Source organism: Falco naumanni, chromosome 1, assembly GCF_017639655.2.
Source record: "Falco naumanni isolate bFalNau1 chromosome 1, bFalNau1.pat, whole genome shotgun sequence".
Lineage (NCBI taxonomy): Eukaryota > Metazoa > Chordata > Aves > Falconiformes > Falconidae > Falco > Falco naumanni.
Window position 1 is genome coordinate 119023577 of NC_054054.1, and position 12869 is coordinate 119036445.

General features: G+C 56.8%; 2 protein-coding genes across 3 annotated transcripts; both read left to right on the top strand.

Annotated features, from left to right (window-relative positions):
• Positions 1-329: 329 nt before the first annotated feature.
• MRPL38 (mitochondrial ribosomal protein L38) lies at positions 330-4907 on the top strand. The gene is made up of 9 exons (XM_040581287.1): positions 330-427; positions 619-798; positions 1371-1502; positions 1586-1794; positions 2186-2258; positions 2806-2851; positions 3215-3373; positions 3753-3889; positions 4263-4907. The coding sequence occupies exons 1-9, from the start codon at positions 346-348 to the stop codon at positions 4397-4399; spliced, it is 1155 nt and encodes a 384-aa protein (XP_040437221.1). The 5' UTR covers positions 330-345; the 3' UTR covers positions 4400-4907.
• Positions 4908-6512: 1605 nt separating this feature from the next.
• Positions 6513-11785, top strand: TRIM65 (tripartite motif containing 65). 2 transcript variants are annotated; one of them, XM_040581293.1, is made up of 6 exons: positions 6513-7301; positions 7797-7892; positions 7966-8199; positions 8712-8883; positions 9215-9295; positions 10588-11785. In XM_040581293.1, the coding sequence occupies exons 1-6, from the start codon at positions 6855-6857 to the stop codon at positions 11145-11147; spliced, it is 1590 nt and encodes a 529-aa protein (XP_040437227.1). In that variant the 5' UTR covers positions 6513-6854; the 3' UTR covers positions 11148-11785. The 2 variants fall into 2 exon arrangements, with proteins under 2 accessions (XP_040437227.1, XP_040437232.1); XM_040581298.1 differs by having other exon boundaries at positions 6514-7301; positions 10615-11785.
• Positions 11786-12869: the final 1084 nt, after the last annotated feature.

The window sequence follows — 12869 nt, forward strand, 5'->3', positions numbered from 1 at the left end:
ACTCCACCTTTTCCTTTTTGGGCCTTTTTCTGAAGAAAGCTGGCTGTCGTGCTGGGCTCCACCTGTCCTCCCCGCCGCCCCAGGGTGACAGCGGGGCCAGGGTGACAGCAGGGCCAAGCTGCCCCCTTCAGCACGACCTGCCCTGGGGCCAGAGGAGCAAGGGCGAGACGGGGAGGGGTAGCCCAGGGCGAGGGAGGAACCAGCCCTGGGGACGTGGGGCCGCTTCTAGTCAGGCGCTGCGCGGGACAGCCCCGTTGCCATGGCAGCGGGGGCCTGCCAGGCCGGGCGCGCGCGGCGCAGCCCCGTCGCTATGGTAACGGGGCCTTCCCGCGGGCGGCGCGCGTCATGGCGGCGCGCATCATGGCGGCGCCCTTGCTGACCGCGGCGCTCTACGGAGTCCGCGGCGGGCGGGCTTTCGGCACGGCCGGTGAGCTCCGGGCCGGGGAGCCCCGGTTCCCCGCGAGTGGGCGGCGGGGGTTTCCGGCAGGGGGACGAGGGGGGAGCTCTCGGACGCCTGCGGGGGTGGGCAGCGGCCCGGGCCCACTCTCCGCCCGCCCCGGCTTCTCTCGGCCTCGTTTCTAGCTCTTGATGTAAACCGGGAATTCTCTGCGCTTCCAGCTGCGCTCTGCAAGCGGGCGGCGCCGCTGGGGCCGATGCCCAACGAGGATATTGATGTCAGCAACTTGGAAGCGCTGCCAAAATACCGCAGTTTCACTCGCTACTTCGAGCTGGCGGAGAAGGAGAGCAGGAAGCCCCGCTGGTGGAAGACGTACCGGCAGTACACCAGCCCCCCGGCAGGTACGCCAGGGAGGAGCTGCCCGGCGCGGTTTGGCTGCTGGAGGGGAGGGAAGATGCTGTTGGGGCCACGGGTTGGCACCAAAACCCGCCCTGTGAAGAGCTGGTGAGGCGCTTTGGCACGGGGCTGGCCCTTTTCCCATGTGGGAGTTTGCAAGTGGCTTCAGGGGAAGTGGATGGTGGATTTCTGGGAGGAGGGAGGCAGGCCAGGACCTGCCAAAAGACGTGGAGCAGAGTAACGAAGTGATTCTTTGGGACCCCACTAGTATCAGAGAAGGCAGACTGGGGCCCAGAACTTTAGACCTGCAGCAAATAATATGGTTTGGCTGCTCTGCTGCGCAGCTCAGAGACCAGACCTGTTCACCAGCTGGCAAACCTGTGGGGCTGGGAGGGCGATGAGTTGGGGAAGGAGGAGGGAGCAGAAGTGTGGAGATGCAGAGGTGGTAGAATCAAGTCTCTGGTGTCTTGAAGTCTGCATCTCTTTCACACGCTCTCTTAACATTTTGCAAAGGTTTTGTGTTTGAGCATTTTGGGTATTCACACTTTTCACGTAATGTGTTTTTTTTATTGATCAGAAGAGCCAAAGATTGATATCAGCCTACCACGTGGTAAGCGGCTGCAAGCAAAGGAAATCAAGGAAAGAAAAAAGATCCTGAAGGAAAACCGCCAGAATGCTGAGATGGAAAGAGCAGCGCGACTCCGGACTGGTCTGTGCCTTGCCACCTGCTCTCCCTGCCCCGGCCGCTCTGGGTGCCCAGCTGCCTCCTGCAGCGTTTCTCTCTCCTTGCAGTGCTGATTCCTCTTGATGAAGTCAGAGCTGAGTGGGAGAAGACCAGCGGCCCGTTCCACAAGCAGCGTGTGGCAGAGCACTGCGGGATATTTCGTGACTTGTTCAAGGGGGCCACGTTCACCCCCTGGGTTACCTTGAAGGTGGAGTACAGCCAAGAAGACGAGTACCTCGTGCCAGTCTACTATGGGAACATGGTGACTCCGTCAGAGGTGCGTGAGGGGAGCTGGGATCAACCTCAACCCCATGGGAAGCCTGTCTGTTTCTGTCAGATGCTTCTAATGGGCATTGGCTGTTCTGGGGGTTTTCTTTTGCAAGGATATTTCCTTTGTGATGAAGGAAATACGTTTCTTGGACACGATAAAGATAGAGCTTTGCAACAGGATCGTTGTCTGTCAGCAGGCTGATGTTTATTAATGCTCTGGGGGGCTCTCCGGGTGGGGCTCGGTGGCATGGCTGTGCCCAGTCTATGTTGCATCCTGGCCACACCAAGTCTGTGGGGTTTGTCATGGAAATTGTGATATGGTCTTGATCACAATTGATTTATCTTGATTGGAACTTGTTGTTTGAGTGATTTGCATTCTCTTCCTGTTGCTCTTTTAGGCTTCCAGTCCCCCTGCAGTGTCATACGAGGCAGATAAAGGCTCCCTCTGGACTTTGTTGCTCACAAATCCAGGTGAGTAGCAAGTTTTTTAGAAACATGTTTAAACTGGGTTGTGTCACTCTGCTGTTGGCTAGCTCCTGTTTCTTTTGGCTGCACAGCCAGACACGATGTGGTATCTGTGAAGCAGGGGTGTAGTATATATGCAGGGAAGGTTGTAGCCTTCCCAGATCTCTACCACTTGAGAGATGGGACAGCAACACAACAGGACCTGTGTCACCGTGTAGAGGAAACAATTCTCAGACTCCTATCTTTTGTTTACCTCCAGAGTAACTGGGAGGTAGGTTAGCTGATGCTGTTCGCTCTGAGAAACCAAGGCACAGTGGGGTGAATTGGCTGACCAAGAAGGCTTTTAAATCTTGGAATTACATCTGTAGAATTCTCTGCTACTCATTTTAAGCTCAATCCTATAAGAATTAGTTACTTTTCTGCTAGGAAAGGAATGCCAGGAGGTCTCGAGATGCCCACTCAGTTCAGAGTGGGTCTGGGCATTCTCATTTTGGGGTTGATGCGAACACCAGGGTGTCCCTAATTCACCCTTTTCTCTTGTGTGCATTTGCAGATGGACATTTAAGAGAGACAGACTCGGAGTACCTCCACTGGCTGGTGTGAGTATATCAGAGCAACATGCTCAGGGAAAGTCCAGGTGGAGCAGGCAGAAACATCTCCAACAGAGCTGGGGAATAAACATTTGCTAAGGCAGTTCCATGGCTTTCTCTGGTGCTTCTGCTATTAGCTTCTGTATTCCTGTGTTCTGCATCCTGCTAAAGATGCAGTAGCTCCAGGTGTTGCTGCTGTTTGGCATTCAAATCACTGGGTGTGATTTTTCTTTCGACTATCTGTTCACTTGTCAAGCAGGGCATGTCATGTCAAAACATAGGACAGAGCGATTTGCAGTCCTGGGTGAATATGCTGGTCTTAATGGAGGGAAATGAATGAATATATAGCAAAGTAAACTTCTTTGTGTTCAGGACGAACATCCCAGGCAACGACATCAAGTCGGGTAAGGAGATCTGCCATTACTTGCCCCCCTTCCCAGCCATGGGAACTGGCTACCATCGCTTCATCTTCCTCCTCTTCAAGCAAGACTGCCCCATAGATTTCAGCGAGGATGTTCGGCCGATGCCATGGTAATTCGGGCTTTCACTGGGCAGTTTCACACTTGCTTGGCTTGGCATGTGCTTGTTACTGCTGTGGGAGAGCAGCTCTTTTTAATCTGCACAGTTGTTTGGGGCTGCTTTGAGTCTGTGTCTCACCTGAAACGAGAATCCCAGCCCTGCAAGCGTTGCAGAGTCCTGTGACTTTAAAACAGGCTGTTAAGAAAATGGTTTGTCCTGCCTGGGGCAGAAATGTGCACATTGCTGGAGAAGCTGGGAGATTTTCTTTGGGTGACTTCCTTTTCTAGCCCCGTTTTATAGTCTCTGGGACGATGTGGGAAAGTAGTTTCCTACCAGAGTGCTGCAGGAAAAGAGATTCACCTCAGCTCTTGTGCTTGTGTCTTATTTCCAGCTACAGCCTCAAAATGCGAACCTTCAGCACGTTCGACTTCTACAGAAAGCACGAGGATGCAATGACGCCAGCAGGGCTGGCCTTTTTCCAGTGTCAGTGGGACAGCTCTGTTACTAAGATCTTCCATCAGCTTCTCAGTAAGAAATGCAGCCTGCAGGGATGCTGGAAGGGGCCTGTTGTGGGCTGGGATGTGGCCCTGTGGGCAGCACACAGTCGGTGAGCGAGCTGTTGGCTGTAGGCTCTTGTTTGGTCCTGTCACTGGTCTAGCCTGTTACAGCACAGGCTGGGTACTTAATGAACCTTCCACCAAACTAACAGCAGCCTGAGCAAACAACCTCTAAAAGGCTGTTTCAAATGAGCATTTTAAAATAACAGCATGAGAACCTTCACTGGGACGTGCTTGACCAGCCCTGATCCTGTGTGTGCGTGGGGGGGGCTTGCTGGTGAAGGGAAGGGCCTGGGGTTTGGATCTGAGCTGTCTTGCTAACGTTCTGCATCTCCCCTTTACAGATATGAGAGAGCCTGTGTTTGAATTTGTGCGGCCGCCCGTTTACCATCCTCCACAGTTAAAATTCCCACGCCAGCAGCCTCTGAGGTACCTGGACAGATACCGAGACACTGAGGAGCCCACCTATGGCATTTACTAGGGACCCGGACTCCTCTGGAGGTGCTCTGGTGTACACTGGGATGCCAGCCAGGCAGGTGGGGCTGCTGGCTCCCCTGCATTCACACAGCCGTGCAGCTGGGAGCCATCTGCACTTCTGGAGGGAAATGACAGTTTCAGCCCTTCGGCTCCTGGTTTCCCTGTGCTGGCAGCGCTGGGGGCAACAGGAGTTTGCAATGCTGGCAGCTGTGTGGTCAAAAGGCTCCTTAACGAGGATGTTCATAGATGAAAGCAAATCCATGGCCAGGCTGAAATCTTGCTGCTGATCCTGTAGCAGAGCTGATCGGTAAGGGTGGCAGGGTAGAGGCTCCCCAGAGATGCTCTGCCTTGTTTCTCTGCAAGGATCACTGTTCTTCTTTTGCCTGTTTATGGAACAGAGCCAGGCCAGCCTGGATTTTCTGTTCTTACAGTGCTATGGTTCAGGACTGTGTCAGCTTTCATTTGTGCAGTCCTCTTAAAGAGATGAGTCTAATTAAACACACTCTGAGCAATGCTGGCAGAGCTGTCTTTATTGGGAAAAGCTTGGTGTCCCAGCCAGCTGGCACAGAGCTGGGGAGCTCAGCAGGGTGCAGGGGAGAAGGGCAACCCTTCCCTTAGTTGGGGTCACTTTCCATCTTGGATGGTGTAGCGCGGGAAGACTGCAGGTACACGGGTGGTAAACATGCGCAAGGTCAGCACTGGTGGAGCTGGCTTCTCCCAACAGCCATCCAAGCGTGCGGACCTCTGCCTCCTTCCCCTCGCTCCCCAGACAGCAAGTACCCGGTGGGAGTAGGTGGGGCAAAAGCAGATCTGCAGGGGTTGGGGCAAATGCGCAGTGGTGGCCTGTCACTCCGCTGCTGCCAGTCCCGTACCCAAGTTGTGCAGAGACTCTGCTTTCTGCTGTGCTCTGCGGGGCTCTCTGCGTCCCGTTTAAACCCCCAAACGCCGACATGCTCTTGCTGTGCCACTGCCTGTTCCCAGTAACATTTTCTGAGGTTCCCCCTTCCTCAGGAAATGAAGAGCCTCCAGCAAACAACTAAGATTGTGCTGCAATGCCCCCCGCTGCTGTTACCAGCTACACCCGAGCTCCCTGAGCTCTCCTCCTGCCCTGAAGGGTTCTGGGGTCTGGTTTAAGCCAGGGTGAATTAGCTGGTGGGGTGATCATAATGGGAGTGCAGGTGTCCCGCCGTGCCAGCCAGACACACAGGTTGTGTTACACTCCTCTCTTAGCTTTGAATATTTGGTCAGAATTTGCAGATTTGGCTCAAAGAAATGTTTTGGGGGCTGAAGCTGTGCTGGGACATGCAGGGATGTGTAACAGATCCCAAGTCACCTGAGTCCAGGGGTGGTCTAAGGGGTGACTCTGAGCCTGCCTGTGGTATGGAAACTGTGCTCCAACCTCCCAGCAGCCCACCGGTGAGCGCCACAGCTGCAGCACAGACCTCCCCGCTTGCCCTCGCCTGCGTGGGTGAAAGCAAAGCTGCGCCACACGCGTGGGGAGGCTGCAGAGCTGTTGTGAACAGGCCATCCTGCCAGCGTTCGGCTGCCTGGGAGCGTGCGCGCAAGCGATAGCACGCCCGAGAGGGTGAGGAGATAAGGTTTGGCCTGGAGAGTTGGGAGCTCTTTCTCCAGAGACTGAACTGTATGAAGACAAGGTGAAGCCGTGCTGTGCACAGGCGCCACAATTGCCCCTGGGCAGAAGACTCCGCCTGACTGATCGTGCAGATGACATCTGTCTTGTGTTTCGGAGTGCTGGTGCGCACGGGTGTTGCAAGGAACCTCGTAGGAAAAGGAGTGGTGCGTGAGCATGGGGGCATGTGCAGACAGCAGGAGCTGTAGTTTAATATGGAAAGATGCAAGGGTGGAATGTGGCCCTGGCTGGCTCCTGGCACGTGCCACAGCCCTTGTCACTGCAGGGGGAGGTGACATGCAGCTGCAGGCAGCAGTGGGTGCCCCTCCCTGCTGGTTCCCAGGCTGGCAGATGCCAGGAGAGCTGTACTAGGGTCTCTGTGCCAGGGAGGACTGCCACACTCTGCCTGGGGGCCCAGCCTGGCACAGGTGAGGGTGCCAGGAAGATCCCTCAAAGGGCAAAAAAGGAGTGAAATCAAATTATACAAATGTACATTGCTCTGAATGTTGTCAGCCTCTTGCATGTGTCTCCTTGTGCTTTGATGCAGCATTTCATTCTCCCCAGAGCCTCCTGCAGCACTTCACAGCTCTCCCTGTTCCCGGGGGAGCAGCTCCAACCCTCCCATTGCCTCCCCGGCGTGTGGCACAGCCAGCATGGCCAGGGGACACCCACTGGGTGTCTCTTTAAGAGCATGCCTGGCTCGGAGCCCTGACCCGCCTCTGGGCTCAGCGTCACTGCTCCTTCCTCCGCTGCACAGCTGAGTTTCTATTTCCCCGGCTTCCTACACTGGCTTCTTTCCACCATCACCCCGCTCCCCGGCACGGGCAGGATGGCACTGCCTGTCTCACAGAAACTGGAGGAGAAGCTGGCGTGCTCCATCTGCCTGGAGCTCTTCAGGGTGCCTGTCACCTTGCCCTGTGGGCACAACTTCTGCAAGTGCTGCATCAGCGACCACTGGCGCAAGCAAGAGCAGGCACCTGCCAGGGCCAGCAAGGGCTACACGTGCCCGGAGTGCCGCAGGGCCTTCGAGCAGTGCCCAGAGCTGGAGAAGAACGTCACCCTGTGCAAAGTGGTGGAGCTGGCGCGAGATGGTGAGGTGCGGGTCTCAGGCCCAGAGAGGTGTGAGGTGGCCCATGGCGAGCTGTGCCCGCAGCACGGGCGCCCGCTGGAGCTGTACTGTGAGGATGAGCGGCGGTGCATCTGCTCGGTCTGCACCGTCCAGCAGTGCCAGCAGCACCGGCGGGTGCTTTTCGAGGAGGAGCGTGCTAAAAAGCAGGTAGGACGATGGGTGGCAGGACTGGGGTGATGCGGGGGGTTGAGCAGGGGGAGTCACAGCAGCTCAGGTGTGGCATGACATCCGCAGCCACTGTGCTGTGCCCTGCTGTGGGGACATGATGTGGCTCCATGTGATGAGCTGTGCCTGGCCTCAGCTGAACGGGGTCTGGCGTGGGCTCTGGCCAGGGAAATGCCGCCAGTACCTGGATGCTCCCCGAGAAACCAGGGGCTGTCAGGAGCAGCGGAGAGCTGGGTAAATCCAGCAGTACCAGGTGAACAGTGCCATGTGTGACTGTGACCCCATCATCTACAGGAAAGAGCTAAAAAAGGGGTGAAAGACAGCACAGGGTTTCACTCCTCAGTGACCCTGGACACAGCCTCTCCCCCTTCCAAGCTGCCTCCTTCCCTGCCTTGTCCTGCGGCCCTGGGAGGGCTCCCGGGGGCCAGGTGGGCAGCAGTGTCCTGCACTGTGGGATGTTGGTACCTCCCTTTGCAGGCCCTCTTGAGAGAGTCCCTGGAGAAAGCCCAGGAGGAATCGGAGAGGATTGAACAGGTGATGCAGGAGCTGGAGGAGCAAACACGCAACATCAAGGTAACGCTGCGCTCGGCTGTGCTGGGCACATGGCTTGGGAACACGCTGGCACTCATGGCTCTTCCCTACCCAGAACTCCTCCGAGGGGCTCAAATCGGTGATTCTGAGCAAATTTGATCTCCTGAGGAAAGCTCTGGAGGATTTCCAGTGGCAGATGGTGGCCAGGATAGAGCAAGAGAAGGCTGCAGCGCTGGGACGTGTGGGGGAGGACTGGAACCTCCTGAAGGACCACCTGGATGTCCTCAGCCAGCACAGGGAGAGGGCTCAGTGCCTGCTGGCCTGCCCTGACCACAGGACCTTCCTCCAGGTACTGTCCCGGCTCCATGTCCGTCCCCCCCCTTCCTGGGCACTGCTGGCCCCGTGCCCTTTCAGTGAGAGCAGAGATGTGCTTGACCCCTTTCCCAGGTGGGACACATCTTCAGCCTGGCTCCACAATGTGATGGGGCTGCAGGGAAGGGCTGCTTTGGGGGGGGGGGGGGTTTCCCTGAAAAGTTGGGGGGGCGATGCTGGATTGGAGCGGGTGGTGCTGCCTGCAGGGCTATGGGGAGCACCTCCCACCCCAAAACTGCTCAGCAAGGCTCTTCCACTGCCAGCAAAACACAAAGTCCACAAAACACCAAGTGCCACAGCCTCTCTGCTCCCCTCAGCCTGACCTTTCTCTGCGAATGTCCCCTGACCCTGTGTGCCAGTCACACCTAACAGCAGATGTTTTGGGGATGTCCCTGTCACCCGCTGAGGAGATGCAGTGTGTGCAGGTAGGATTCAGAGCTGCCGATCCTCTCCAGGCCGGTCCATGGGCGTCTGTTTGTCTGTCTGCAGGAGTTCCCCCTGATCCCAACTCTGGAGAGCCCAGAGGCACTGCTCTCGGTGGAATTTGATGTGGCTGACGTGGTGAAGCCCTTTGCTGAGATCCTTACTGACATCTCCAGGCTCCTGCTGGAGGACCTGCCCTGCTCTGTGGCCCCCAAAGCCCCTGACCCCGATGGCCAAGGTAACCCTTCTGCTCACAGGGCCACCCCAAAGGGCTCCAAGTCATCCCAAACCACAGCCTGGCCCATGTCACTGTGCTGGGGACACAGCTGCCAGGCACATGGGGTTGGGATGGGGGCACGCATCTACTGATCAGCAGATGGGTATTGATGGAGGGGGGATGAGCTGGGTGGCTTCCCTGTGACCTGTTCTCACTGGCAATGCCAAGCCATGGTTGCATGTGCCCATTTCCGGGCTTGGATAAGATGGATTTCCTCCTCCTCCCATCAAAGCTAGAAAGGAACAAGTTTTTGGGTGTCATCACTCAAAATGCCTATTCCCATCTTCCACAGGCCCAGCGCATCCCCTGGGGCCAGTGGTGAAGGTGGTGGCCCCTGTCCAAGAGTGCCAGCTCCAAACTGAGCTTCTGAAAGGTGAGGAGCACGTAGGGGTCTGGAGGGACAGCACCCTGCTGGGGTTCTCAGCAGGCAGAGATTTCACCAAGCTGGGCTCTTCACTGGGAGGAGGGTGGTTGTGGCTGCAGGGACAGGGGCTCCTTCCCTGGCTCTCCCAATCCCTCTCCCTAAATGCGGAGGAGGATGGTGCAGGGCTGGGGTGGATGGGCTGGGGGACGCTGCATGTCTGGGAAAGGGCTCGATAGGGGGATTAGCAGCACTAGGGACAGTTTTCCATGGAAACGGGCTGCCAGCGCCTGGCACCAGGTCAGTTGCTGCCCTGGATTTTGCCCCATCTCCATCCTCTCCTTTTCACCCGCTTCGGGCATCTTGCCCAGGCAGGAGTGATGTGCCTGTTCCTGATGACCCATATTTAGACACATGCTTTGCTGCAGGCAGGCAGGCAATGTCAGCAGCTGGGAAGCGAGCACCCAGAGGGATGTGTTATGGGCTGCTGGGCACGGCACAGCACCAGTCCAGAGCCCTGCCTGCAGAGTCCTGCCTGCAGTCATTGCTCTCTATCCAGGGATATAGCTCTAGAGCTCCCAGCCATGGTTCTTCATGTCCCCATCCCACTCCAGTTCCTTAGGGATTTCCTCAACGCTCCTTTTCCCATCTCCTCCCGGTTGGGAAGAGGGCTGGATAATGTTTAGAGCGTGTTGGTCGTGTCACTCTTGTTAGGCTTGATGCCTATGGGACCTTCAAGGATCCCTTCCCTCAGGCCCCACAAAATGTTTTCAGGGTTATTAATAGGACCAAAAAAAATTATTTATGGGCAGCAGGCATGAACCCAGCATAGCTGGGTTGTTTCAGGGGGAAGGTGAGGTGCTGCTGGCTGATAAGTGCCTGTGGCAGGTGGAGTTATCACAGCCCGTGCAGAGGAGAGTGACTCCCAGCAATACAATATTTGCTCACTTAACACCTGGTTTTCTCCCCCTCTCCACACTCACACTCATTTTTTTGCTCTTAAAACCAAGCACATCTCTCCCAAAACGACCACGGAGCCACTGCTGCTCGCTGGCTGTGAGCTGGCTTGTGCAAGGACCACGTGAGGCATCGCGTCTCGGTGCCTCGCCAGCCTTTTCTGGGCTGGTTCCGTTCCTTCCAGCAGGCGGGTGGGCAGGTATCGCATCTCACCCCGCTCCCCCTCCCTTCCAAACATGCTACACCTTGTTCCCTTCTATTTTGGGAGCCAGCCCTTCACAGTTTAAACCGCATCACCACTGGGGGGGTTCACACCAAGGGCGTAAAGGTCTGATGATGCATTTCAGCCCCATCCATGCCGTTGCTCTTCCCAGACCACCGCAACCTGACCTTTGATCCCAAGACAGCCAACAAGTACCTGGAGCTGTCAAAAGGTAACCGGAAAGCCAAGCATGGCCTCAGAGCCATCTGCGAGCAGCAGGAGCAGGGACCTCGCTTCAAGCCCTGGCAGGTGCTGTGCACGCAGGGCTACGGCCACGGCCGCCACTACTGGGAGGTGCAGATCTCCAACCACTCCGTCATCCTGGGGGTGACCTACCATGGTCTCCCCTGGGAGCAGCAGCAGGGCCACAAGTTCAACATTGGGCTGGATGGGGGCTCATGGGGGCTGCAGGTGCTTGAGGATTGCTACCTGGCCTGGCACAAGGGCCGGGCAGAGAAAATCCAGAGGCAGCTGTATAAGAACCTGGGAGTCAGCCTGGATTACAGCAAGGGCGTCCTCTCCTTCTACGGCCTCGGGGAGAGGACGGAGCTCATCCACTCGTTCCACAATGTCTTCACTGAGCTCCTCTATCCTGTCTTTTGGCTGTGTGAGGGGCGAGTGGTGACGCTGAGTCGGAGGGACTGAGCCGGGGCCCCCACGCTGCTCCTTTAGCCGGGCCAGCAACCCCCAGGCTGTGCTGTGACCGAGCTGCAGCCGGAGGCTGTCATGTTGCAAGTGGGACCCCAATGCTGAGGCAGGAGTGAGGTGCAGAGTTTTAACAGAAGCTGATGAGAAGAGGCATGCAAATTAACCCATCTGATTTGCAAATGCAAATATCATGCTGATTACACAAGTCAGGGCAGGGGAGAGCATGCAGAGCTAAAGGACCATGCCCTCGTGGTGGGGATGAAGTCCCCTGTCACTGTGCGTGGGGGCACGTGTGAGTGCCTGTCCCTGCAGATCGGGTGAGGGAGTGGGATAGGGAGGGTGAAAGAATTGGGGTTTTCCTCTTTTTTTTCTATCCCTAGCAAACCTCCCAAGCCTGGAGAAGATTTGGGGTGAGGGGGACCCCAGAGGGGGTGCTGCAGCCATGGGGTGCTGTGGAGCAATGCAGAGGGAGCCCTGTACTCCTCCAGCCCCACATGCAGGCAGGTCCTTCTCCCCCAGCCTCTTCCCGGTCTCCTCTTGCCACTCCCAGACATGGCAGAGCAATTTTTTAGGGTGTCACGCTGCAGTTGCTCTTTGTACAAAGCTGCTTTCCCCAATAAAGTTCTGTTTTCCTACTGGTTTCACCTTGGTGCTGGTGGGAGTCATGGGACCAAGCAGCACTGGGGGTAGGGGGGCATGTGGGTGCCCCTGCTCGTGCATCCATCCCTGCAGAGCCCCGTCCTGCCCCTCTGCATCCTCATGGGACCAGCAACAGGAACCAGCCCCAGGTAGTGAGAACTAGAAGGTGCTTTATTTACGATAGCACTGTGATAAGGAAACCTGGTTTCCTATGGCTCTGCCCCAGCGTTGGTTGGGCACAGAAGAAAATCCAAAGCTTTGACTGAAGCTTTTCCAAGGGTGAGACCGCAGGTCGGGCATCTCCTCTCACCCCCGCAGGGATGCTGATGAGGACTAACGGGGCAAAACTGGGTGCTGGGTTCAAAAGTGCTGAGCGACGTGTGGGGAATGATTCACTTCCGCTTGTTTTCTTAGGGGGGAAAGGGCTTAAAAGGATCAATCCCCTTCTTCGAGGATGGATGCGATTTGCCTTGCTGTGCTTCCTCCTTCACTTCGCACCTACCCCCTCCTCCCAGCCCTGTCCTTGGGTGGGACCTTGGGCTGGCATGGACCCTGGAGCTTATCCAAGCCAAAAAATTGTCTCTGTACCCTGCACAGGAGGTGTCTGGAGATCCCATGTTTACCAGCCATGTCCTCATACCAGAAGCACTTTGGTATCTCCCCATCCCCATCCCTGCCAGGTGCCTGCCAGCTCCTGCTGGGTCCCAGAGGAAGAGGGGACAGGGGCTGCAGCCCCTTTTGGCCATGGGAATGGCTGCCATGGGTCTGTGGGCACGAGGGCTGGCAGAAAAGCGCCTGCACCTATGTACTGGGAGGGCTCAGGACCCTCTATGGGGCCACAGGGTAGGGCACAGATCCTGGGGGGCAGTGGGGTTGCAACAGCTTGTAGCAGCAGTTCCCGGGGAGCAGGGGATGCTTGCTGGGGGGCAGCAGACCCCTAGGAGGGGGATTGGAATGGGCTGGCAACAGCTGCCCTGGATAGGAGATTTGTCGGGGGAGATGTGGCAGCTCCTCCGGGCAGCAGAACCCCGGCGAGGGTCCAGATCCCAGTGGGCTGGATCCTTTGGGTGGTAGTAGACT